The 25104-nt window shown below is 43.1% G+C and overlaps 1 protein-coding gene across 2 annotated transcripts in view; it reads right to left on the bottom strand.

Moving 5' to 3' along the window:
• Nucleotides 1-3521: 3521 nt before the first annotated feature.
• The window catches only part of LRP8 (LDL receptor related protein 8), a 194209-nt gene continuing 172626 nt past the window's right edge, over nt 3522-25104 (bottom strand). For both annotated transcript variants that reach the window (XM_053392404.1, XM_053392406.1), the window contains 12 exons: nt 21441-21560; nt 21182-21307; nt 19130-19301; nt 16762-16989; nt 15852-15970; nt 13688-13827; nt 10122-10263; nt 8793-8945; nt 7884-8165; nt 6344-6412; nt 5525-5697; nt 3522-4035 (listed from right to left, as the gene is read on the bottom strand). In XM_053392404.1, coding sequence (XP_053248379.1) covers nt 3997-4035; nt 5525-5697; nt 6344-6412; nt 7884-8165; nt 8793-8945; nt 10122-10263; nt 13688-13827; nt 15852-15970; nt 16762-16989; nt 19130-19301; nt 21182-21307; nt 21441-21560 — 1763 coding nt within the window. In that variant the 3' untranslated portion in view covers nt 3522-3996. The remainder of the gene's footprint in view (nt 4036-5524; nt 5698-6343; nt 6413-7883; nt 8166-8792; nt 8946-10121; nt 10264-13687; nt 13828-15851; nt 15971-16761; nt 16990-19129; nt 19302-21181; nt 21308-21440; nt 21561-25104) is intronic.

The following is a 25104-nucleotide window of genomic DNA, read 5'->3' as shown; positions in this document are numbered from 1 at the left end:
CGGGGATTCGAACCGCCGACCTTTCGATCGGCAAGCCCTAGGCGCTGAGGCTTTTACCCACAGCGCCACCCGCGTCCCCAACATACAACATACAACATACAAAAGTCATCACTTAAATCACTTGAGGTGAAATCCAACAAAGTGGAAGTGAGCTGCTTCTTCTCATCACTCCCCCTTGCATGTCCCCTAAAATCTGCTCTGGAGAGGTAGCGGACCTCCAGAGGAGAATTTTTGGGACAAATAAGGGGCTAGAAGGAGGAGAAGAGAATCCTTAAGAAAAGTATCCATTGTGCAAGTGGATTTATTTTATAAGTGGGTTGGCCAGTATGTTTGCAAAATTATTTATTTTCTAAAAGTGATATAGAAACAGCAGTGTGGTCTATATAAATCAAACAGTCACATTCTATAATAGACTTCCATTTTCTCATTTGCAGACAGAAGGTTTGACTCAAGTATAAAAACAGCAATTTTTTATTTATAACAATTAAACTTCAAGTCAAAGGCCTGATTCCACATCATGTTAAGTGTTTCCTGCAAGATGGAGATTCCTTCATAATGTCAATCCAGGGTTTTAAGTTACTGATGTTAACTTGAGACTACTAAGCAGTACAAAATGTCTGTTCAGTTCTAGTGGGATTCTTGTGCTAATGGATTGATCTGAAAAGACTACAGCTGAACTGGAAACTCTGCATTTTACAGGAGCTGCAAGAGAGTAACCGCAGGGAAAATAACCAGAATGATTGCAGGTTGGAGGTTCAGTGGCCGTAGACAGCTACAAAATTATATGAATTCAACAACTGTATGGCTTTCTGTAGACATCTGAAGACAGCCCTGAATCGGGAAGTTTTTAAAGTCTTCTTGTGTTTTTTATATTCTGTTGGAAGCTGCCCAGAGTGGCTGGGGCAATCCAGTCAGATGGGTGGGGTACAAGCAGTAAATTATTCAGCCAAAAGTTTAATTAGACCTCAAAGGTTCAAATTCCTGTTGTCAGAAAGCTTTCTGGGTGACCTTGGGCCTGTCACTCACTCTCAGCCCAACCTACCTCAGAAGGTTGCTGAGAAGATAAAAGGAGGAGGGACTCACATGTGTTGCCCTGAACTATTTGGGGGAAGGGAAGATAATGATAACAAATTTTTATCTTGGGTTGAATCATGGCCAGACTGTCCTGGGCTCTGGGGGAGTACATTTTCTGCTTTCCCATATCTGCTAGCTGAACATTTTTCAAACTTTCTTCAATGAACCCTTTGCAATTACTTGTCTACTGAGGAACTTTACACTTGTTGCAGGGGATTCTGGGGACATGTTTAAGGATGAATATTCAGACCACATGGATCTTTTTGGTCCTCACAGCCCATCTACTGAAAATGCATCCCAGGACACATTCCAAGCTCCCCTACAGCCATGGATTGCAGGGGAAGATCAGTAATGGTGGCCAAGATGCCTTTCAGGGAAAGTTTGTGCTTACTGATCTTCTCATTGAGGAACTACTGATAAGATTTGCAGGAAGAAACTCTTGAGTACTAACTGTTGCAATAAACATCAACAGCTTTATATAAACAAGCAATGATGAGATAAGCTGCAGCATATTGCACAGAAAAAAGTGAAGTCCCGACACACAAGCTAATAGTATGAATCAGTCTTCAGAAATTAGCACAGGGTGTGTATAAAAACAGATCAACATGTTTGGATTTCCCTGCCTCCAGTGTGGCTGTGAAGAGCTTAGGAGCCTTTGCTTCTGATTTCAATGAGCAACAGTTCAGTGTGTCATTTGCCTAAACTATGGTTAGTGTTAACTATAGTTTGAAGTTGGCTGTTTCAAAAGAGCCACAGTTAAAATTAACCACAACTGGCCCTGTTCAGATGATGCACCAAACTGTGATTAATTATAAGCTGAAGTGAAAGCTTCCAAACTCCTCCTAGCAGCTGCTCTGGAGGAGAAAGGAAGAATATGAGCCTGAGGTTTGCTGCAGCTCATTCTCATTATGCTAAACTGATTAAGTATGATGTATGTCTGCACCAGCATATTTTCATGCATTCTGCAACTTCTGCCTTTGTCTTAGCTTGCATCTTGGCACCCTGGCTAGCATTCTACTCTACAGGTGTTTTTCACATGCAGGTTAGTACCTTGTTAATGTTGCCCAAATATATACCTCTCTCATTTCTTTTTTGAGAAAGAGAAAAAAGGTATTTCTGTTTTTGAATAATCTAGGCTCCTTGACATTCCCACAGACATACCTCAGGTTCACTGATCACAGCAGATGGAAGCTACACCCTAAACCCCTCCACTTATGCAGACTGGGAATTAGGATTGCTCAGTTACTTCCAAGTAAACATGCACAGGGCTGCATTAAAGTTTCTCCCACCACCTCATACTAAAGCTATTGGTACAGAGATGGGCGCAAGGGTGAATTGTTATAGCAGCATGAATTTGCCATGATTTAAACCACCCCACAAAGGAAATCCATGAGGAATTGCATGAATGTAGGGAAATGGGTACAAATTAAGACCAGTACAACAATGCACAAAGCTAATCAGAGTGAAGTAAAAAACAATGTAAAGTTGTGCTGGTGTAGACATACCCTTGAGGGCATAATATTATTCAGCACCATTTGTCTTACTGTTCAAAAGCTACAGAAATCTGTCACAGGAAAGTGTTCAGATTACCTCTCTGGATACCACTGTCACCTTTATCATTGACTTTTTTGTCCTGTGTGCTGTTGGTTTTTTGTTTTTTGTTTTTGAAGGGGGGTGGGAGGTATAACCAAATCAAAACTGAGAATAATCCATGGGGCAGAGCAACCCAACTCACCCCCATTAAGTGTAATCTTAAACATGCACACTTTGAAGTATATTCAGTTAAACTTAATGAGACTTCTTTGAATAGATGCTAAGATTGACACCCTAAACTCGCTAATGTATGTCTAAACCTGCCAGATTAATGGTTTGGGATTGCAAGCATTGCCCTCGATGTCTGTGCTGAGGTTCTGGGCTTCCCCATTCACTTCAGTGGAGAGAAGACACAGCCCTTTCTGTGCAAAGCTGTTCCCTCCATTTACAATGAATGGGGAATCGTATTCGGGAGGTTCACCATGTGTGTGAGTGAGAACTCCTGTGCCTATGAGGATTTCCTGGAGTGCAACAATTGTGCAAAGACGTCTAAGCCATGAGCTGGTTCATCTGCCAGGACAGAATTTGGTTTGTTCATTATGGGGGCACATTTGTTTCTTTGACAGTCATGGACTATCCTACTGTAACAGCTGTAATCCTTACTCAGAGGCTTTAGATTTCAAAGCAAAATCTTCCACAAAACATCCCTTAAGAATTTTATTACCCTATTTCCCATAAAGCTGGGCTAGTCTTTCTAAAATATATTCATATATATATATATATATTTATATATATATACTTATTTATATATGTGTATGTCTATATACCTATCCAGTGTAGATAGGTATATACACAGATAATCTATGCACAGCGAGCCAAGCATACAAAAAATAAATACTCTCATCCTCTAAGTGTATGTACAGAACAAACCTTATATCCAGAATTTGTTAATAAATATCCTAAACTGCTTGTATAGACCTCTTTTTTTCCTTTTCTTTCTTATGTTGATGGATAGCCACAAAGTATGTCCGACATATTTACAAAATTTCTATAAATATAGCTTTTAAAAATGACACATATGCTACCGACCCTTGGGTCTGGCTGGTTCTATACACCGAGTTAGTAGCCCCACAGTAGAGCAGCCTCCTCGCCATTACGGATGGATAGTGCAAGAAGCTTAAAAGGTGTATAAAAGATTATACATACTAAACTCTCACATCCTTTGGATGTTTGCAGTTCATTATTACTTTGTGGTTACCCTTCTGCAACATAAATAAACCGTTAAAGGAGAGAAGGAGATAAAAGAAAGTGGACTCCGTGATCCACAGCAGGCGTGTTCAGTGCATATCTATCAATCCACCGGCTGTGGGGTTGGTGCAGGTGCGGTCCTCATGGTAACCCATCGTCTTCTAGGCTTAATGCTACACGCTGTTGGGAAGGAAAACAGAAAGGTGTCAATGTGACGTTAACATATATGAGAGAGTGCTGGAGGGGAAATAGTTAAATAGGTTGCACAGACAGGACCCAGGGGGGTGGAGTCAGTGGGACTATAAAACCAGTTCTGGGAGGAGTTCGTTGGGAGTTGTTGGTGGGTAGTTGGTTGGTTTTAGTGGGTTGGCTGGTTGGGAAAGGCAGTTGGTAATAGAGAGACAGGGCAGTGGGTTCTTGAGTGTGGGGAGGTAGAAGAGATAGAGAGAGGGAAAATAAGACTAAGAAAGTAAAGAGCAACAACGTTTAGAATGCCGTAAAAGTTTGTTTGTGTCTGAAATAAAATACACTCTTTTTATTAATTGAGAAGCTGACTGAGACTGAAATGATTTTACCATGGAGGACCTGGTTGGTGGCAGCGGATTAGTGGTGTACGGTCAATAGTCCGCGAGACGACCAGAGGCTCCGTACGAACGCCACAGTCAGTGCCTCTAGTTTTGGTGTGATGTGGGGAAGAAAGGAATTGCTTCCTAGAAATCACAGTGTGGGGCAGAATACTGGTGTCATGGGCTAGCTGGATGCAGAGGAATGGTAGGAAGCACCAGCTGGGAAACCCCCAAAGGAAGCCCCAGGGAGAGGCTCAGAGTGAGGGGCTTGGTGGTGGGATGACGGCGACGAGTGTTCAGAGACAGAAGAGGGAGCAGAGGAGGAGGAGGTGTCGGAAGCTGAAGAGGGAACAGGGTTTGCTGAGCAGGAAGAGGCTGTGGCAGAGAGCAGACCAGACTTGGAGGCTGAAGCGGAGGCCAGTCAGGGATGATGGGTACTGTAGTATTACATCTGGAGGGCCACAGGTTCCCCAGCCCTGGGTTAGTGGAATGTTTTAATATTCAGAATCAAATTCTGACATCCTCATTTATGCGCAGTGGTTTCAGTGTGACTGCTCACAAGGCAGAGGACAAGAGTACTGTAAAAATATGCACGTTTTAAGAGTCTGGATGATGGGAAGCACCTGACTCTTAATCTCTACCCATATTAAATGAAGAAGTGCTGCTCTTGCTCTTTCCTGCTCTTCCATACCTCAAAAGACATCTATCCTATACATTTTTATTTGAAGGTAATTCCTAGTGTATGGAAGGGAAACCTTGCCCAATAACTATGCTTAGAATTGTAGCCTTAAAGGCACATCTGCATGATGCATTTCAGGGACTTGATATAATTTTGCAGCACCTAAATGATCCATATAGCTCATGCGTGTGCCTGAGGCTTTAGCTTGTTCTGCTTATTTGTAGATACAACTGTTGGAGGTGATGGTCAGTGTCATGACAATATAATGAACATGGCCAATGCAGTCTTTGGTGGCTCACACCAAAATGCATCTCCTTCCTCTACACTGTGAAGCTAAAATAGTTAATGGTTTTGATATACACCCACATACCTTATAAAAGCGGATACCAGGAGACCATTAAGAAAGATAAAATCAGACACTTACTGCTGGATACACATGCCCAATCTGTGCTGTTCTCCCAATATGGATTTCATCTTCATCTTCCTCTTCTGTAGTTTTCCTGTACACAGGATTGTCAAAGTTCATGCTTTTCGTGTTTTTCCGTTTCCAGTTCCTCCAGATGAGATACCCTCCCATGCACAACAAACCAATCACCACTAGGGGGGTAAAAGAGAGAAGGGAATAAGCATATATGGTTGCCACAAGGGAGACTATAGTTCTCAAATTGGCTCTCCATGGGTGTTTCCATTCTTAATTCTTTATATCGGTTGTTAGCCGCCCTGAGCCTGATCTTGGCTGGGGAGGGCAGGGTATTAATAATAATAATAATAATAATAATAATAATAATAATGCCAGTTCAGGTCCACAAAATGGAAGTGAACAGGAAAACTCACTCTTTAAATTGTGGAGAGAGGCTCAGAACTCACAGGGTTAAGAGGTTCTGAGTGACGTCTCACATTTTGAGGCGTGGTTTAGAATACTGAGGGGAGGGTTTTACTGCGTCTCTCAGTGTGTGTTTGCTCCGTCGAGAGAGCAGCAGCCATGAGTGCATTGTCACCAGGCAGGAGATTTATAGCTGTTGTGTTTTGCTAAGGAATAAAGACTTAAAGCATAGATAAGGAGACTACTCGTCCAGCCTGAGTTATTGCCCTCACACAGAACGTTCCTGCTTCTGTTCCGCTGTGTTTACGTGCTGCTGAGTCGGAGGTCACTGGGGGAAGACCAGAGCCGCGCAGAAGAAGTGTGTCGGACCCCCGGACTGGCTCAGGTTTCGGAAGATAAATATAGTAAAAACATGCTTACCAACAGGAACCACAATTCCAATAATGGCAGCCATCACCGTTGATCCGAAACCTTGTCCACTGTTGGCATCTGCAACCAGAGAAGATTCAAGCAACAATTCATGGACAGCACCAGCAAATGCACCAGAATATACAGAACCCAGCTTTTCTAGAAACAGAATTATGTTGCTGTTAAAGTACAGAGAAATCACGGCTCTATGTAGCGCAGCAAGTTTCAAACTACTCCAATGAGGATCTACTCCAGTGAGGGAGCAGGTGGAGTTGCCACCAGACTTTGCAGGTACAGTATAGCCAATTTAATAGATCTCACTAGGCAAGGGTTAGGCCCCTAGTCAGGCCCCTGTAACTGCCACGCTGATTCAGTGATTCATTAGCCTGTCTGCTTAGAGGCCTTTACGTCTGCATGGTGTGCACTAGTGGAATAACCCCATTGTTGAAAAGGCAGAAAATTGTATGAAAATTTACTGTGCCATGTGTGTTTGGAAGTCGAAGGGTAACAGAGCGTTGTGTGCTTTCACACAAGAATGGATGCAGATAACTCTTGAAGCCATTCATGCATGTGAACTAGCTTTGAAAATACAATGGGAAAGGCAAATGGGAGCTCCATCTCAGAGCTGAGAAACAAGGAACACCTAATATCTGCCAGGCATTTGCTTCTTTATGTGAATGGAGACTTTGGATTCAGACACACCACCATCTGCTGATGTTTTCCAGGGCCTGCAAGGAAGAGCAATTCCTGTGTGGTGATTTCTTGGGGCTCATTGGCTTGGTTCAAAACTGGCTTTTTTCCATAGTGTACATTGGAGTTTCTACTTTCAGTGTGACAGGCTCTCACAAAACTGTGAAGACTGTAAACCACTGGTTCCAAAAGCATTTGTTCACACTTAAAATATCACTAAGTGCTAAGTAAGGAACCTCTGGTGCCTCTTATTTTTTTGTAAGAAAGAACTTAAAAGGCCAATTGTTATCTGAAGAGAATCCTGATGGCACACAAGGCTATTAACAAGAGACATTAGCTTGCTAATAAGGAAATAATGTTGCTAATAAGTACTACCACACCCGCCAACGTTTTAATAGGCACATGGCCTCATTGGTTTGGCTTGCAGCCTGAGGTAAAAAAGAAGTTGGGAACGAATTTCAGTATTCACTCTGAGTTTTGCTACGGAAACAAATCAGGTATGTATTAACATCTGGAGGACCACAGGTTCTTCACTCCTGAGGCAGATCTTCCATTTTAATTAATTAATTAAAAAATTGCTCCTATTACCATAGAACAGACTATGGTACCCACAGGAAAACAAGGTTCTTGAAGAAACTCCTGAAGCTAGATTCTTTACTATGGTGATGAGAGTTTATATTAAACTGATAGGAATTTTATTAAATAAAGGGTGGGAATAGACAAAAGATTCCCAATTTTACTTCTGCAGGGAGATGTGCAATGCCAACTACTTCAACCAAACTACACCATTACTAGCCTAACTGTCCAAGTTATGAGCCTTGGAGAATCAGAATGAAGAACGGTTCAAAGTCACTTCGCTTACAGTGTTGGGAGAGGTTGCTGTTTCCTGTTGTTGTAATCTTAGAGTCTGCCAGGCTGGATGTGGTTGTGGGTGAATGTAGGCTTGTAGTGCCCAGGAAGATGCGCGATGTGGTCTCTTGGCCTTCTGTACTATCGTTACTGTTGTTGCCAGTTGTAATGGTGGTGGTAGTAGTAGTAGTCATAACAACCGTAGTGATGGCAGTAAAATTGGACAAGTGAGTTGTAGCAGTAGCAACAGTAGTAGCAGGAGTAGTAGGCACATTAGTTGAGGTAGTTGGAAGCTCTGAAAACATAAACGATATACAGTCACCTCAACAGCTACACAGAACAGCTTCATTTTCCCCAGAAGACAGGGAATTATTTCACATTGAAGCTAATTGGAAATCTAGTTAAAGAGAAGGCACCCAAGTACTCCCGGTTTAGAATACTGCATGCAATCTTGCCCAAGAAATCTAATTCACTTATTTAAGGATTTGTTGTTTTACTGAACTGTTTCCAAGATCTTTCACAATAAGAGAAGCCACCCTCCCACCTCCCAATTCTACAGCTGGTGATAAAGGACATACAACATTAAGTACCCATGAACCCTCTCCAATCATAATTGTCTCCACCCATCCCAGTTCACTGATGAATGAAGTTCAGTGTCTCTAGGGATACAGCGGAGCTGGAGAACAGAGAGGAAAAAATGTCAGCTATCAACTCATCCTACATCTGAACGGAAACGACTGAGGGGAAAAGCAAAAGGTGTATATAATGCCATGAAAAGTGTAGAATAAAAACAATGAACATAACATGTTTATTCACAGAGTTCTGAAAAGCAGAAATGGTGGAGTGTCTATTAAAAGCAGAAGTGGATTTGCCCTAAACAGTGTGCGGGAAGGTTCACAGAGTAAAGGCTAATGCTTTTTACCTTTATAGCACTTTTTCATGTCGGGACCCAACCACATATTATCAGGACAAACACAGGTATACTTGGGAGAATGTGAAGAGATTTGGGGTGCAGGAAGACATAGGTATTCACAACCTCCATTTGGCAGAGAGCTGAGCTCACAAGCATCTGGAGCTATATGTGGGAAGAGAAAATGAAAAAGGTCAATTAAACATTCTTGTTAGTGCTTTTTTTTTCTAGAAAAAATGGTGCTGGAACTCGCCATGCAAGGGAGGGCTCTCAGATCCTGCCAGAGCACTGCACCTTCTTCCCTAAGCCGGGCCGAAGTTTCCCGGACTTTGGGAAGGAGGCGCGAGGCCTCTAACAAGATCCTGGAGCCCTCCTAATATCAAGGTAGTAGAAGATTATTGTTTCTTTAATCCATAACTAGTTACACTAGCTTCTAAAGACCCAGGCTCTCTTGGATGAGATGGATTTTCTAGATTCAATTCAATTGAAATTTAGTTCTGGGTTTGGCCTCCATGTCTGTGTTCTGGTAACCTGTAGGTTAGATTACTGCAATGCATTGTATGTGGTGCTTGCTGTCTTTGAATATGGTTTGGAAACTGCAGCTGGTGCAGAACTGAGCAGCCAGATTGCTAATTGGAAGTAGGAAGTTTTATCATACAACACTGATCCTGACCCAAGAGCACTGGCCACCAATTAATTTCCAGGCTCAATTCAAAGTTCTGGTTTTGACCTAGAAAGCCTTAGGGACCAAGGTTTTCCCCACATGATCCAACTCAGACTTTGTGTTCATCATCTGAGGTCTTTCTTCATGTGCCTCCTCCAACACAAGGTCACCAGAGATATGTGTCTAGTGCCATCACTATCAGTCTTTAGGCACCAGATGAAGATGTTCCTATTCACCTACACATCTTGCTCTTAATTGGTGTTCACCTTTTAGTTGAGAGGGATAGGATGTGCCCCTTTTATGAACACTTTTTGATGATATATATATTTTTAATCTTCAAATGTATTTTAAATTTGGTATTTTAAAATTGTAATGACTGTCATAAATAAAGACTATTAGTACTTCAGAACTGAATGGTCCTCATACCCCAGACTTCCTCAAACTTGTTATCCTCCAGATGTTGGATGACAGCTCTCATCATATCTAATCTTTGGCCATGCTGGCAGGGGCTAATGGGAGTTGTATCCCATAACATCTGAAGGGCACCTGGTTGGGGAAGACTATTTTTTCCTGTACTGGTTCAATGACTGGATTTGCTAATTATCCCCATTCAGTGAACCAGAGACAGCTACACAAGCTCTCGGGACTGTTTAAGCTTCAAAGACCAATGGCCTTACCTTTAGGTTGCTTTAGCTCATGAAAGACTACAATATCATGAGGGTTATTGAGGTTCTCCGCTAAAATGGAGATGTCCAGACCATTCAGTCTATTGGCACTGAAGATTGCTTCATTCTCCAGATCAGTCCAGAATACCCTATCCTGCAAGAACAGAGATCACAGGAGCCTTTTGAGAGTGCATCAATAACTTTAGCATTTTTAACAACCAATTCATACACAATACTGTCTAAATAAAAAGAAATGAGACATTTTCTGAGTATTGTGAGGCAGGGGAGGCACACTTCAGGCTTGCCAGATCTACATTGTGTTTTAGCAGAACCTCAACATCCAACAGCTGGAGCCATGTATGAAAAACATGTAAAGAACATGTTGCCTCTGAACAGCTGCTGAGCACAGAGAGTTGTTCTGAGCTCCAGAACTGAGCTCATAGGGCCAGATTTCACTAATCTGGTGTACAAGTGGAAGCCAGCACAAGGACCCCTGCTAGTGCAACAGGGCTTCCCCCCTCCGCCGACATGCCCCTTATGCTTCTCCCCAAATCTGCTCTGGAGGGTTAGCAGAACTCTCAGAACAGCACATGGGGAGGATCAGGTAGATCATTCTGTCTGGCCAGCAGAATTACTTGTGCTAATGGAACGATGGTCTGTGTGCACCATAGAACTGCACCACTGCTCCTTTTAGATAAAAAAAATCTACTTCTGCTTACACCCTTATTTCATCATCTCAGCAGTATCATTTGGGGAGGGAGTCATTTCATTGCTGCTACCGTTAAACAATTGGGAGTCAAAAATCTTTGCTGACGTACTGCAGATTACCCAGGGATCTCTACCAGTAGATCCTAATCTACCTTACGACCACCCCTGTTGTAAGATACCATACAGCCCATTGAAATGGATGGTGCCCAGTATATTTTAGGCCCATAGACTTAACCATCATGCGATTTAAATGACTGAGTCCTTCACTGCAGAATTAACATAAGCCATTTTAATCAGTGTCCAAATGACATTCGCCTTCCATTACTGGCTAGAGTTTAAAAACGGCACTGTTCACACACCAGTTCCCACCTCCATTCCTCCCTCTTGATGCTGCTACTTGAAGTAGTGTCCTTCCTCTTGCTGCCTAGGGTGGCCACCTTCTTCTTTAAAAGGAAAGAGTTTCTGTCCCATGGAGCAGTGACTTGAGCTTGACATTTGGGCTTTGAAAATTCTACACGGGCCCTTGGAAAATGTTATCGATTGTGTATGTGTTATGCATATCGGATTAACTTTTTATTATATAGTTGTGGGGGACCTGCCTATATAACAGCAAACAACAGTGACAATACACACATTTATATTTCTGTTTCAATGGAGAAGAGTAACAGGACAAAGAGGACATTTTTCTCCTTTTCACTCTTTCTCTCTAGCCACACCTTCCTTACCCCAATCCAACAAATGAGATTCATTCATGGAGGAAGGCTCTCTTATCGCACGTATTACTTGCTCGATCTGACACAAATTGGAGGTGCATCCAAGTGTGGCTGCTCCTTATTTACCCTGCATTTTCCCCACTAGGATGAACATTTGGACGTACATCTCCATTTACCTTCAGATGCGCATCTTATCAATGCAACACAGTGCTGAGAGACACCACTTGCAATTTAAGATGCACATCCAATTTATGCTTATAATTCCTGATGCACAAAATCACAAGCAGATGGAAGTCCACTAAGAGGATAGGCTGGAAGCCTCCAGCCAGGGTTTGTTTTGATTTTTGCACTGTTCCTGGTAATGCTAGGCAATCTATAAACAATGCAGCAATACCAAGTGCTGGAAAATTCAGGCTGATTAGCAATCAGTGCCCAGAATTAGACTGTGAAGAAGTGAAAGGTGTGAAGAAGGTAACTTCCCTGCTTTCTTTGTGAAAGGAAAATTTTACTTTGAATTTATCCTTCACTTTCAGAGACAAATCCCCCCTCCCATATTATATTTTGCAAAAAAGCAAAGAAGGTGATGTCTGTATAATCAGGTTATGATGATACTTCCTCTGACGTAACCCTAAGAGTTATGCAGACGTGCCTGGCCTACTTATCAGCAGTCCAGCTTGTGCTCTGAGCTGCATTTCTCTGACTTGTGGTCAGAATGGTTCATGAATAGGATTTCAGGGGATTTATTAGAAAGTGGAGTGATCCCTGGCATCCCAGCAAAAATGGCATCCCAGGCTAATCTTCTTTCTCTGTCCAAACGTGTGGCCTGCCAATTTCTTAAAGGAGAACTCCGTGGCTCGAGATAGGCTGTAGAGATATACGATTCAAGAGGAAGCAAAACAACTTTGCCTTGCTATTCGACAGTGACACACACTTAGTGGCAACTCCTACATGTTGAGGAGATGAGATAACAGAAAAGAGAAGATATGAAAGCCTACCATTCAAGAAGGAGCTGCATTTCATTGTAGAACGGTGAAGATAGCAGCAAAATGGTAAAATTACATGGTAAAGCTGAATGGGAGAAGTGAAAATGGAAACTTGGGGGAGTTAGGATTTAGGGGTTTTCGTTTTTTCTAACATGACTGGTGATATTGGCATAATACTTTTGTTATCAAATCCCTTGGCTTCTCTGGCTGCCAATACATTTGATAATAATATATTTAGGTTTAATTCAGAGACCTACACATTGTGGCAACGTTTTTGATTTTACCAACCAACCATTTTAATAAATAAATTTTGTTACACAATATTATTTTGATCTGATGTTAAAAGTTGTGGAGCCCATAGACCAGTGCCTACTGTGCCTATTTGGTAATCCAGCACTGCCCCAAGCCAATTGTTGGGGCGGGAGGCCACACAGAGGAAAGTCCTTCTGCAGGGCTTATGCTAACAGGACTAGTTAGGTGAATACTAGTCCTGGCCAGAAACTCTAAATTTTGGAGAAGGAAGCAGTAACCCTGAGTGCTGCACTCAGTGTTAGTTATAGAATTCGAGGAATTTAACACTCTTAAATTCACTTAATTAGATTGTGGCTTCATGTTTATCTTTATGTGAGCTGCCTTGTCAGTGCTTTGCAGGGCAGCATAGAAATTCTTAACTAACTAAATCTGGCCCTAATTAAACAGTAATGAATCCACTGTGTGTGTGTGTGTGTGTGTGTGTGTGTTGTTTAGCATTTTCCATCCCTACCAGAGTGAGAAAAAGTTTCAGCCACAACTTTTGACCAGTTCTGATGCGAGAAAGGAAAAAAGAAAGATGTGATCTCTTATTACATAGCTATTACTGAGCCCAATTCATTTCAAACTGAGGTCTTCTGCAGGGACACTCTTGAACTTCAGTCCTAGTCTCTTCTCATTGTTGCAAATTAATGCTAAGGTCTCCTTTTTTTCTTTAATTCTGATGTTGACTCATTCCTTTCTTTGGTGCTACTCTCACCCACAACACAACACACACATCCCTGTACTTCTTGAATGGGAAATATGGCTTGTACCTCATCTCATGTTCAACCATTGTTGAGCCATATGCTCACAGTGCCTCTCATTGCTACCTTGACTTAGATAACTGACTGGCTAGTGTTGGTCTCCAATCCACATCTCATACCTCAAAGACTGCTAATCCAAACGGATGGCTGAGGTCATCCACAGAAGAGATGAGAACTTTCCTGTTGCTGCCATTGAAATCTACGCTCGAAAGCAAGTGCAACTTGGAGTCTACCCAGTAGAGGCGCTGATTTAACAAATCTGAAGAGCAAACACATCAAGGCAGAATTATATCTAGGTACATTTGCCTGTTTGACACTTACTACTGCTACTGCTTCAGAATTTTGGGAAACTGTAAATAAGCCATTTCTGCAAATAACGAACTGAGGACAGAACCTGAAAGTGAGTTCATGTGCTACAGGTGGAATTTCTTAATAATCTCAGTATATTCGACTACCACACACCATAGGGTGGGGAACCTTTTTCAACCTCTGAGAAATGGACCCAGAACTGGCTCATCCTGCATGTGACATTTCTGACAGGTGTGTGGGGCCACCCACCAGTCAGTCACCTGACATCAGGTGATTGAAAGTTCAAGCTGAAACAGGAACAGGCTTAACTCCAGGCTTAGTGCTGTAGTCCCTCAACACTGAGATCAGAGACAGAAGCCTCTGCTTGCTCTTTAAAATGCACCAGGCAGAGACTAACATCTCTCTGATCTTAGCACTGCGGGATCAGAGCACTAAGATCAGAAATAAATCTCTGCTGCTGCTGCTGCCATTTACCATCAGAGAGCAAGCAGAGGCTTATTAGCAATGTGATGCATAGCACTGAGATGGAGATCCCTTATCATATGATGTCCAGTGTGGAGATAGGCTAAGTGAGCATGGTTTGCCCCAAACGGCCTTGTGGGTCACATTTAGAGATCCACAGACCAACAGGCTGTCGTCATCCCAGTCATAGAGTGGTGGTGTCTGGACCCAGGTTAATTCTCTGTTCATTTATGCTTCATACAAGGAAGAGTCAGGCCTGCATAGAAGCCAAATAACTACAGGAACAATGTTGGAATGAGGCAACCCTTTGCCATACTGTCCTCACTTTCTGGGCTGACTTTTCTCTGCACTTTTGGATTGTGGGGGAGGATCCAAACAGAGAATCTGAATAAATTCATAGACATATTATCTGAACGCTCATTAACATCAACAGTTGGCATTTTTTAATCATATCTTATTTTTAGTCTACGACATTAACTACCTATATGGTTCATTTGGCTAAATGGCTTACCAACTTACCAGCTTACTTGCTAATCTTGTTCCACAAACATCTACTATGCAATTCAGTGAAGGGCCAAACTAGACAATACTTGGTGGGGGGTAGTCTCCTGCCTTTTCTTCTTTTTTAAGAAAAACTGCACAGCAGCTGTGAGAGGATGCTAATTTCAGCAGAGGAAAGGGGGAATGGCAGCAAAGAACTTTTCCTTCCTGCTATTTGTTTGCTTGAGACCCACCCCCGCTTCCTCAAGTATTCCCCCCCCCTTGCATAGGGAGAAAAATGGGAGGACAGGGTTGTATCAATTCCTCTGTAAGTGGAGAAACAGGTGAGAGGTGATTCTGAGTGGGAAAAATAGCAGGAAGGAAGACTAGTTAGCCGCTTCCTCCCACCTACCCTTTTCTGCTCCCAAGAACAGAATTTGATGATGCTTCTCAGTTTTTTTGAAAACATGTACTGTCTAATTTGGCCTTATAGAAAGGTTTTGAAGGAGGCTTCGAAGGGAGCAGAAATTGCTGAATCAACAGGAGAAATTCAGGAGGAGCTGTGTCAGCAAACCTTTTGATTGGATTGAATGGACTGTCCATATATATAAGTGAGTGGTGAAAAAACCCACCTGAGACTAATACAATTATTCCCCCCCCTTGCTTAGTTAGCTTTAAAAACTACAGATATGAGGAGTCTGTGGGAAGGGCTGTTGCTCAGTGGTAGAGCATTTATTCTGAATGCAAAAGGAAGATCCCTGGTTCAATCTTTGGCATCTCTAGGTGGGCCTCAGAAAGACTAGCTGAAACCCAATGCGAAGTCACTGTAGACAACACTGAGTTTGCTTGGCCAATGGTCTGGCTGGGTATGCGACAGCTTCCTATATTCCTATTTCCAGGAACATTGGTAATTTACAATGATCATTTATGCACCTTATAGAAAAATCCTAATCACGTCTACTCAGAAGTAAGTCCTATTGAAATTCAACAGGGTTTAGGCCCAGGCAAATGGGTTTAGGATTGTAGCCTTACCTAGTGTGATGCCATTGGGCCATTCAATGTTGTCCATCACAAGCACTTGCCGATCTACGCCGTTCAAGCCAGACTTCTCAATTTTTGCTATGTCACCCCAGTCAGACCAATACATGAATCTATCGGAGAAGGGCAGAGAAAGCAGATGAGAAGGCCATGTGCTATGACAAAGCTCACACAATTACTGAACTGAGCTGCCTTTAAAAATGTGGTGCTAATTTTGAGTTGCTGTAGACTGCTTCTGAAAACTTAAACTATTTCAGATGATTGGGTTCTGTAAGGAGGATTAATGTGGCCGAGAACGGTCCTACATTCATTTTAGTAGTTCTCATGAACTCTAGGTTAACCACGAAGCAGCAAGTCAACCAATGGCTGCCTAACACAAATATCTAGCGATGCAGCTGTGTGATGAGCCTCTAACTATAAAGACTGATTTGGCATAAATGCACTGAGGAAGAAAGCCATTTGCAGCATTCTTCATATCACTTCAGCAGAATTGGGAGATAGAGTTGATGAATTCATAAAACAGAACCAGACTAGAATGGGCCAATCTGGGTTCTAAAAAGAACTATAAAGATGGGAAGAATACAAAAGGACATCTGATCCAATTTCCTGTTCTGAGGAAGGATCCCACACCCTCTAATGTTCCTAACACTCCACAAACTCCAATCCCTTGGTTAATCATGAAGAACTGTATGAATCAGTCCTGCTGATACTGTCATTTTAAAATCATTCTGCCTAGCAATCAGACTTCTGTATGCTGTAATGCACTGATTATCTTAGCAAAGCGCCCTAGACAATAAACTCTGATTGCATTGCATTCTACAGTCTGGCAAGCTAGAAGGACCAAGGGAAAGCAGGGAATATGTTTAGCAATATATGACATGAGTGTTCCCTCTTTTACACCTACCCCCGTGTTGGATCCACCACAATGGCTCTGGGCTCACTTAAGTTAGTACTGAAAAGTGTCCTCCTCTTACTCCCATCAGCTGTGGCGACAGAAATGGTCTTGTTTCCTGAATCTGTCCAGTAGATGTTCTTGTGAACCCAATCCATTGCCAGGCCTTCAGGAGAGTTCAAGTGGCTATCAATTAGGACCATTTGCTCAGCTGTGTCGCTGGCTTTGTCTATGTAGGCACTGCGGAGAGGAGACAAAATTATCACCGTATTTATTTAGGGAGGTGGAGGAAAGGCCACCTTTATGCAGAAGGAAAGGAAAAGAGTTGCAAACAAGGCACGAAACTTCACCATTAGGATCATGATAGGATAATTCTACATACCCAGTTTGACATTCTACAATGAGAAAAGCCATACTAAAAAAGGGAAAGCTTATTCATAAAATAAACATATTATGCACATTTGCATGTTCCTGGATAGGGGCAGCTCTCAACATGCACAGTTGTTTCTACCGACCAGCTCTTCCATTCTTGAGAAATGGTTTGATAAGGAAAGACTGTTTAGCAGCAGGACAGAGGCAGCTACTGCTTCTGGTGTTTTCCCCCAAAGCCCAACTTGCAGGCGGAAATAGCACTTTTCTTTTTCCTTCTCAAGAAGAAGGAAAGGTAGTTTTGCTCTGAATTGTGGTTTTTCGTAAATTGCCAGACATGCCTCGCTGTTCTCTTGCAGAAAACAAATGGGGATGGAGGGGAGAGACATATTCACATCTTCTATATTCCCTACATCCCATGCAGAAAATAAGTGGTAATTTATTTCTGACTTCCCCCAAATTTTTTTCAGGAGGCAGAAAGGTACAGCTAGGTTGTTTTTTTCCTTTTTGTGGAAACAAAACTCTCTTGTCTTTCCTCCACAGAGAACAAGGAAGAAAGGTGAGGTGGCTTTCATCCTGTTGTACTTTCCTGGAGCTTATGTCTATATCAGGCCCACCTAGATCTGGCACACCTGGTCCAGCATCCTGTTCTCACAGTAGCCAACCAGAGCCCTGTGGGAAACCTGAAAAGCGCTCTCCCCTCCTGCAGTTTCCAGCAACTGGCATTCAGAAGCATTACCGTCGTTGACCATGGAGACAGAGCATAGTTATCATGGCTAATAGCCATCAATAACTTATCCTCCATGAATTCATCTTATCCTCATTTAAAGTCATCCAATTGGTGGCCATCCCAATTGGTGGGTGAAGAAGTACTTTCTTTTATCTGTCCCGAATCTTCCAACATTCCTCTTCATTGGATATCTATGAATTCTAGTGTTATAAGACAGGGAGAATAACCGTTCTCTACCCATTTTCTCCAGTGCCTTGCTGCTTTTGCCCCCTGCAGAATTCCAATGGGAAGGGGAAGCTGGACCCTTCTTTTCTCCATGGAGAGTGGGGGGGGAAGAGGGGCGCTTTATCTCCCTTCCTGTTGAAGGAGAAGCAAGCAGCAATAACAATATACAGCTGCTGGTTTCTGCAAAAGCAGAACTTAGGGCATGAAAATCACCTCTCTTCCTCCATCCCTATGCAGAAAAATAGAAGTGTAGCTTATTTGATGAAGGCAACAAAAGTCAGCTGCCCATGCCATGGGCTTCAAACGGGCACCGATGGAAAAGCAACAGCAATAACCATAACCAAGTATAGCTATAAAGCTCAGGGCAAAACTGTTACAGTTGCTGGTAACGAGGAGAATAAACCCTTGGCAATAAAAGAAGCCTGAAAGATATTTGCTGCCGGTACGGTATAGGAGAAGTGCAATGTTAAATAATTATCCAGGTTTTAAAGGGCAGATCCTAGCTTTGTCCTTTATTATACATTTTGCAAGGTTCACAGTTTATAGAGCAAGCCTCCCTTCCCCCACATTTCTGCTGGCTCTTTCTTTTTTTGTAGGCTCCATCACTCTCTTTGAATCCCCAGCCAGCTATTTCAGTGTTATTAACTGGCCATATCTTAGAAAAGCTTCCTCTTCTCCCGGAGTTGGCTTGCTGATCTTTGAAATCACCTTTCCTAGTCTGCAGGTCACAGTGAACCTGCCTCTGATTATTAGCTGGAAACAAGCATGAGGAACTACAGATGGTGCAGCAGGGGGCAATAGTAATTCAGATCTGAGTGCCTAAGAGAGACGGTCAGCTTTGTTGCATCAAGCAAATGCTGTTTCACTGTGTAATTAGACACAGTCTCAGCACATGCATCTGGGCGTTGCACCCCAAAGGCACACAGATGCACACTTTCAACAGGCACATTTCCGATGCCACATTGAAGAGGGGAAAAAAACCTGAGTTCCGAAAGACCTTGCAATTAAGTTGACATAAGATGTGGCTGTTTGGGTATGCAAATGAGAGCCCCACACCTGTATATTTTCCTGTAGAATAAATCACACCAGTATATCCTGTTTGTTGCCACCTCCACATCCAAAGCAACCACGTTCTTCAGCATGGGGATGATGCGAGAGTAGTCCCTTTTCACCAAGTCTATCTTGCGTACTTCATGGCGATTTGTGAAAACCAAATACGGGCTCTTCCCTGCATGGAACAGAACTCCGGAAGTTACTTTATTTTATTTTTTTAAGCAGCTTACAAAATAGCATAGCTCTCTGGTGCAGAGTTAGATCTCACTTCTGTTGCTTTGTCATAAGAGCATGTCTGAGCTGGAAGGAAAATAGAAGCTTTGGGAGCATCTGAAACTGGCTAGAACAACAGGAAGGATCAGTAGTGGCTGCTGTTCTTACCAGCACTAGCAAATCACATTTGCTGTAGCTAAGTGGCAACTCACACATTATTTCTCTCAACTTGGCAGATGGAAGAGTCACTCACACACCTGAACAATTGGAGGATTGGGAACATTGCATTAAGAGCAACACAGGAATCTCCCCTGCAGTGAAATCTGTCTATTAAAAAATAAAATCAAGGGCAAGTTTCATGAAATATTGGCTGAGCAATTGAAAATGGAAGGCAAAGCTTCCAAACTCATCCTTGCAGCTGTGCTGGAAGAAAATGAGAGGAGTGCATGACCTGGGGGTGGGAGCTAGGCTTACTTCCATCATGATATTTATGGTTTATCATGAGGTCCTAATGCAGACAATGTTCCACAATTAGATTTTTCTGTCATTAAAAATTTAGAAAGAAAATGCTTCAAGCAACCATTATTATATCTAGTTACTGAAGAAATAATTGGGAGATTCCCCCCACCCCGTCTAGATTAGAGATATACCGTATTTTTCGCACTATAGGACGCACCGGTCCATAGGACGCACCTAGATTTGGGGAGGGAAATAAAGGGGGGGAAATTGTCCCCCCCCCCGCCAGGCGCGGGGCTGGGGCGGGGGAAGCCCGAGCTTCCCCCTCCCCCAGAACGGGACCCAGAGCCATGCCGAAGCTGCGCGCAGCTTTGGCATCACTCTGGGAGCTTGCGGGGCTGGGGGAGGAGGAAGCCCTCCGCCAGCCTTCTAACCAAGTCGGGGGACAGCGGGATGGCGCGCTGCGCCTCTCCCGCTGTCCCCCGAGTTTGCAGGGCTGGCGACGGGGAGGAGCAGGCTTCTCCCCCCCCCCGCCAGCCTTCTAACCAAGTCGGGGGACAGCGGGATGGCGGCGTTCCGCCTCCCCGCTGTCCCCCGAGCTTGTGGAGCTGGCGGCGGGGCTCTCCTGAAGCCTGGAGAGCGAGAGGGGTCGGTGCGCACCGACCCCTCTCGCTCTCCAGGCTTCAGCGAAAGCCTGCATTCGCACCATAGGACGCACACACATTTCCCCTTCATTTTTGGAGGGGGAAAAGTGCGTCCTATAGTGCGAAAAATACAGTATATGCACACAGACATGCACACCTCCACAGCTTCCTCAAAGGGGCAGGTCTAGAGAATTAATCTAAGATGGCACCAAGGCATTTAGGAAGGAGTACAGATTCTATTACAGCATATTAAGCTTGTATTTTGCACAATTTGTATTCGGTGTTTGTTTGATAATGTGTGGTTTGCTATGCCTAATAAAGGATATTTGAGTATTACAGCATATGTTGACTACCACCTCACAGATAATGCGAAAGCAAGAGGGTTGCTTGATGAAAACAAATTCTATATACCTTGCAAAGAAAACTAAACGTTGTAAGAATTCATTTTAGAATTCTGCAAGTAACAATTCATTCATTAGGTTTTCCTTTGCAAGTACATGGAACAGCAGTTCCTGCCTGTTTCTGCAGAAAGTAGCATGTGAATTAGTCCAAACAGAGCTGTTTGCATCCTCTAGATTTTAGAACAAGCACTTTCCTTCCACTCTGCAAACTGAGCCATCTATCATGTTTGACTTTTGAGCAATCATCTCAACAGAGTTACTTGTCAATTCTACTTGTGGGTCCTCAAGCCTGCACCTGGCTTTCTATGGATCATGCAGAATGGATTAGAGCATTTCCTTACCTACAGCTTTGCAGTTTTTGGACAGAGTGTCCATCTCGTAACCCTCATAGCATTCGCATTTATAGTCTCCCTTGTAGTTGATGCAGATCTGGCTACAAGCGTCAGGATTCTCACATTCATCTATGTCTGGAAGGGAAGTTTAAAAATCATCAGTAACTTGTAATTAAGCCCATCAGGATGTGGAGTGAGCCTGGAGTGACTATAATTATGTGCTGCTGTACAGAGAAAAACAAAGAGCTGCTGCTTCTATGCAAATTACCTCCACATGTTTTCTTGTCGAGAAGCTTGTATCCAGGAGGACACTCACACTCATAGCCAATCTTCAAATCTCTGCATATGTGGGAGCAGCCGCCATTGTTGAGTGCACATTCATTCACTCCTAGAAGAGAGGTATGGGCTATTTAGACTTAACAAAGGTTCAGTCCTAAGACTGCAAATTTCAAAAAAGACTAGAATATTAAATATTACCAGGTATCACTGATGGTACTCCCTCAGTATAAGATGTCCTAAACAGAAATAGCCACCAAATCTCTTTTTCCCCACAGCAGCAATTTGAATGGAAGACCTGTTCACATAACTTTGCCTTAACGTGTATCTCCTTGTCCAAATTACTTTTATTGTTTGTTTATGATCTGTTATACAGTGGTACCTCGGGTTAAGTACTTAATTCGTTCCGGAGGTCCGTTCTTAACCTGAAACTGTTCTTAACCTGAAGCACCACTTTAGCTAATGGGGCCTCATGCTGCTGCCGCGCCGCCGGAGCATGATTTCTGTTCTCATCCTGAAGCAAAGTTCTTAACCCGAGGTACTATTTCTGGGTTAGCGGAGTCTGTAATCTGAAGCGTATGTAACCTGAAGCATATGTAACCCGAGGTACCACCGTAAGCCAAAGCAGAAGGATGGAACTTTTAAATAATAAGCAAGTTAGCAAAAAACAAACATCTACTCATCACACTGATCACCAGTGTTGGGAAACCTATCAGCCCTCCAGATGAGTTTTTATAGTTATTTCATAGAAATCATCACTGTTTTTGACAATAAACAGTCCCAAAGCTGTGTACAATGGTAATAAAACAGCATACACAACTAAATTAAAATGAATTTCACACATTACAATACAACTAAAACAATACAGTACACAGCCTAGAACTAAGGCAATATTAGTACTCCCAAAGGCCTGGGGAGAAGATGGGCTGTAACTAGGTGACATTGCTGTCTGCTCTTCTAAGGGAAATGAATTTTAGAGTTGGGGAGCAATCACCAAGAAGGCCCTGTCTCACATTCCAAGACAATGAGCAAAAGAAGTCAGTGAGACTACAAGCGAGGTCCCCTTGATCAATTTCAGTGATGGCTGGTATGGGGAGAGGCTGCTGCATCAAATGCCCGGGTTCCAAGTTGTCCAGCACTTTAAATATCAAGGTAACACCTTGAATTGGGCCAGTTAACATATAGGCAGCCATGGCACATCCCACAAGGTAAGTGTAAGATGGCGCCTCCACAAAGTGCCTGCAAAAACTCCAGCAGCAGCATTCTGCAATAGATGCAGTTTTTTGCACCTGAAATTTCTGGTCTCCTCTGTCCCAGTCTGGCACTCTAACCAACTGCACTGTGAATTAACTAAGCCAATCTATGTCAGTTTTTCCATCTGAGGAACTCAATGGAAGGAGGAACAAAGGAACTCTGCAGTTCCAGATACCCTGCCAGTAATAATCCTGTCTAACCCTGACAACTTGTAGGGGGTGGGGGGGTGGGGAGTCCAGACCATTTGTTCCCCCATTGGCAGGAGCTGAAATTGAAAATCCACTACAATTTTATCCTGGCAACTCTAAACTGCTGAGGGGGTTGAAGGAGGTCATTTCAATGCCCGAAACAACATTTCGCTTGCCATTTCAATTAACCTACACAAAGTGAGGCACAATGTTTTCTTCCTAGTGTGGGATTTGCTGTACAGTTCAATGTAGGAATCCCGCAGTAAGAAGATTTGTTGGGACCAGTCTGAATCTAAGACATGAGGGGGAAAAGCTGCTGATGCATTCTCTCCCTGAGCCTCGCTGTCCAACTACCCGTCTTTTCATGCATGCAGTTATTTAGTGGGTAAGACGTGAACCTTGGAAGAAAATGTAACAGGCGGAAAACACTGTACAGGAAAGATTTCCACAACACCTTTGGTGCAGCATTCTCACCCTATCTGAACAAAAATGTTACAGTTAACAATGTTATTAACAGGAGGAAGTACACAGAGACCAGAACAGTCCCTCAGATTATGATGGTGGTGCATGTTGCCTGCTATCCATTGTTTAGATTGATCTTGCTGTGACTATTGGCTAGATTGGACATTAGCCAATTAGGCCATACACATAGTGAAACACTCCTGAAGGTTGCTGGAACGTGAAGAAGGTCTTCAATATTAATTGTTATTTTTGTTTACAGTAGGTCGTTGCAGCATAGTATGCCAAGTTCTATAACCATCTTACTGAAACGAGGAGAATGACAGGTTTACTCAACACAGCCTACGCCACATCTGTTAAAGCAGTCTCGCTTCTGCAAGTCACTCTCATGTCTCAAACTGGGTGTATAACAAGTGCCCCAGCAGGTGCAATGACCAATACAAAACCTTTGAACTGAAAAAGTCATGCCTCTGGGCTCTTGACACTGAATAGATGCTTCTGTTGTCAAACGGTATGATTAACACTAATTCTGAAACACTGGGATGACTTGTGGGAGTGCTCATGCGCCTGGAAATAATTAATGTTGGAGGTCTTGTTCAGAGGTTAGCAAGGAGAACAGAGGAACTCCTCATCTCTGCCTCAGGGCTTGTCTCTGCACTTAGGGCTTGTCCACACTTGAGCATTTGGCTGTTTATCTGCTTTTCTCCCATACAAATTAGACCAGAGTAGTCCACAGATGTATTTGAATTTATAAATGAGGAACAACTTTGATCTTGCCCATTCATACCAGCAGGCATTCTCTTTTGTGTTTGTCCTGCTTTCTAATGTGCTGATTCTATTTATGCCAATTAAGTACAGACAGGGCATGTGCATAGATAGCTGTGGAGGCACCTCGTGTGTGTGGTTTGGTGTTTTTTTTTTAGAAAATATTGTACACAATTGCGGCATAGATCGTATAACAACATTATGATTTTTGCAGTTTTATTTTCCATCCCTTTGTAATTTGCAAGTAATCATGCTGCTGCATTCCGGACCAACTCAAGCTTCTGAATAGTTATCAAGGGTTATCAATGCCGAGTGCATTACAACAGTCCCATATTGAGGATGTCCAGACACACATGACTGCGGCAAGGTCCCCATCTCCCAAGAGAAGGTGCAGCCAAACATGGAAAAAGGTACTTTGGATGAGCGTTACTACCTAGCCATCCAGAAGCACAAGCAAATCCAAGAATAACCCCCAAATATCCCTGACACAATTCAGAACAGATGGTACATACAATTGCTAAGCCATCTCTGACTTTTCTGGACTGAGCTTCAGCTTGTCAAGCTTCAGCTTGAGCCAGTGTGGTGTAGTGGTTAAGAGCGGTGGACTCGTAATCTGGTGAACCGGGTTCGCTTCCCCGCTCCTCCACATGCAGCTGCTGGGTGACCTTGGGCCAGTCACACTTCTCTGAAGTCTCTCAGCCTCACTCACCTCACAGAGTGTTTGTTGTGGGGGAGGAAGGGAAAGGAGAATGTTAGCCGCTTTGAGACTCCTTAGGGTAGTGATAAAGCGGGATATCAAATCCAAACTCTTCTTCTTCTTCTCACCCAGCCCAACAGCAGGGGTATGGAACTGAGGTGGTGTCCAGCTACCACCACCTCTGACCATTGGCCATGCCAGCGGGGGCAGATGGAAACTGGGTCCAAGGGTCCCAATTCCTGCACTAAGATAATCCTTACCAAAGCCAAATAAGGCAGACTTGCTGTTGCCCA

This window comes from Podarcis raffonei, chromosome 6 (assembly GCF_027172205.1).
Source record: "Podarcis raffonei isolate rPodRaf1 chromosome 6, rPodRaf1.pri, whole genome shotgun sequence".
NCBI lineage: Eukaryota > Metazoa > Chordata > Lepidosauria > Squamata > Lacertidae > Podarcis > Podarcis raffonei.
The sequence above is the reverse complement of the archived record's forward strand: the minus strand, read 5'-3'. Positions and strand labels throughout refer to the sequence as shown.